The 1,828-nt window shown below is 38.5% G+C and overlaps 1 protein-coding gene across 1 annotated transcript; it reads left to right on the forward strand.

Moving 5' to 3' along the window:
• Nucleotides 1-363: 363 nt before the first annotated feature.
• Nucleotides 364-1,528, forward strand: LOC132105990 (gastrula zinc finger protein XlCGF8.2DB-like). Its single transcript, XM_059511571.1, has one exon. The coding sequence runs from the start codon at nt 377-379 to the stop codon at nt 1,526-1,528; it is 1,152 nt and encodes a 383-aa protein (XP_059367554.1). The 5' UTR covers nt 364-376.
• The last annotated feature ends 300 nt before the right edge of the window (nt 1,529-1,828 follow it).

Consider the following 1,828-nt stretch of genomic DNA (forward strand, 5'->3'; position numbering starts at 1 on the left):
TCTACAAAGAGCAAAATCCAAAACCCAACAGAAAGTCAGTTTTTTTTTTCTTTTTTTCTAATATTTTTTGACATTTCAGATATTTTAGCAAACTATTCTTAGAGATTTCATCAGATCAACACAAAAGGGTGACCATACCTCCTCATTTCCATGGACAAAAATAAACTAAATAAATGTATCTGACTGGGATGTTTTTAAATAGGCCAAAATGTCTGATTCAGCTTTTGCTTTCTATAGTTTTTGCATTGCTTTGACCTTTCTCTTTAGGTTCCATCTCCTTGCATGCCATCATTGGTTGGTCATGTATACAAATATTGCTCAAACTGAATCTCAAACATCTTATATTTTTATTTTGTCTTTTTTCATCTTAGACCTGATGGTGCTGAAAGAGGAGAGTCAAGAACCAACTGAAATTGAAAAGAGAAATCCACATAAGAATCAACATGATTTTATAACTGGAGAAAAATCTTTTAGTTGCTCACAGATTGAAATAACTTCAAGAAATATGGATCAAAGTACGGAAAGGAGTAGTTATTGCACCTGCCAACAGTGTGGAAAGTGTTTCAGTAAAACATGTATTAAAAAACACATGAGAGTTCACACAGGAGAGAAGCCTTATGTATGCCCTCAGTGTGGAAAGTGTTTCAGTCAAAAAGTAACTCTAAAAAGCCACATTAGAATTCACACCGGAGAGAAGCCTTATGTGTGCCCTCAGTGTGGAAAGAGTTTCACTCATCCTGCAAACCTTAGAAGTCACATGAGAGTTCACACTGGAGAGAAGCCTTATACCTGCCAACACTGTGGAAAGGCTTTCAGTCAAAAAGGAACTCTTAAACGACATATTAGAATTCACACTGGAGAGAGGCCTTACGTATGCCCTCAGTGTGGAAAGAGTTTTACTCATCCTGGAAACCTTGCAGGCCACATTAGTGTTCACACTGGAGAGAAGCCTTATGACTGCCAACACTGTGGAAGAAGTTTCAGTCGGAAAAGAAGTCTTAACTCCCACATGACAGTTCACACTGGAGAGACCCTTTTCACCTGCCAACAGTGTGGAATAAGTTTCACTCAAAAAGTAACCTTTAACAGACACTTGAGAATTCACAATGAAGAGCTGCCTTACACATGTGATCAGTGTGGAAAGAGTTTTGATCAACATGAAAACCTTGAGGTCCATTTGAGCATTCATAGAAGGAAACCCTACACATGCCCTCAGTGTGGAAAGTGTCTCGGACAGAAACGATACTTAAAAGACCACATGAGAATTCACTCTGGTGAGCAACCCTACACCTGCCCTCAATGCGGAAAGAGTTTCAATTATAAACTACACTTTGAAGACCACATGAGAATTCACACTGGAGAGAAGCCTTTCACCTGCCAAAAATGTGGGAAAAGTTTCTGCCGGAAAGGAAACCTTAACAGGCACATGAGAGGTCACACTGGAGAGAAGCCATTTTTATGTGGTCACTGCGGAAAGAGTTTCAGTTTTAAATCAGCCCTTAAGTATCACATGAGTTTTCACATGTGAAAGAACTGTTTTTATGTCACCAATGTGGAACTGTGGAAAGTTTATGACAAGAAACGGGTTAGGAATCATGTAAAAACATCAGAGAGAAGCCTTTACTCTCCCTTACTGTAGAAAGACTTGTAGAAACAATAAAACCTTTAGGTACACAGAAGCAACCCTGATATAGTTCAAAATACCTGAGCAGTGGATTTTCCCACATTTTCTCAAGGGTGGGAGTCAATTGGCAGGTAAATGCATGGGTGTTTCTTTTGATCAAATAGATAAAATGTATTCACTCAATTTACACATAAATGTTGAATG

The sequence above is a fragment of the Carassius carassius genome, chromosome 26, assembly GCF_963082965.1.
Source record: "Carassius carassius chromosome 26, fCarCar2.1, whole genome shotgun sequence".
In the NCBI taxonomy this organism is placed as follows: Eukaryota; Metazoa; Chordata; class Actinopteri; order Cypriniformes; family Cyprinidae; genus Carassius; species Carassius carassius.

Bases quoted from the DNA above. Each gene is read 5' to 3' on its own strand.
- LOC132105990 (XM_059511571.1), top strand. From the start codon at position 377: ATGGTGCTGAAAGAGGAGAGTCAAGAACCAACTGAAATTGAAAAGAGA.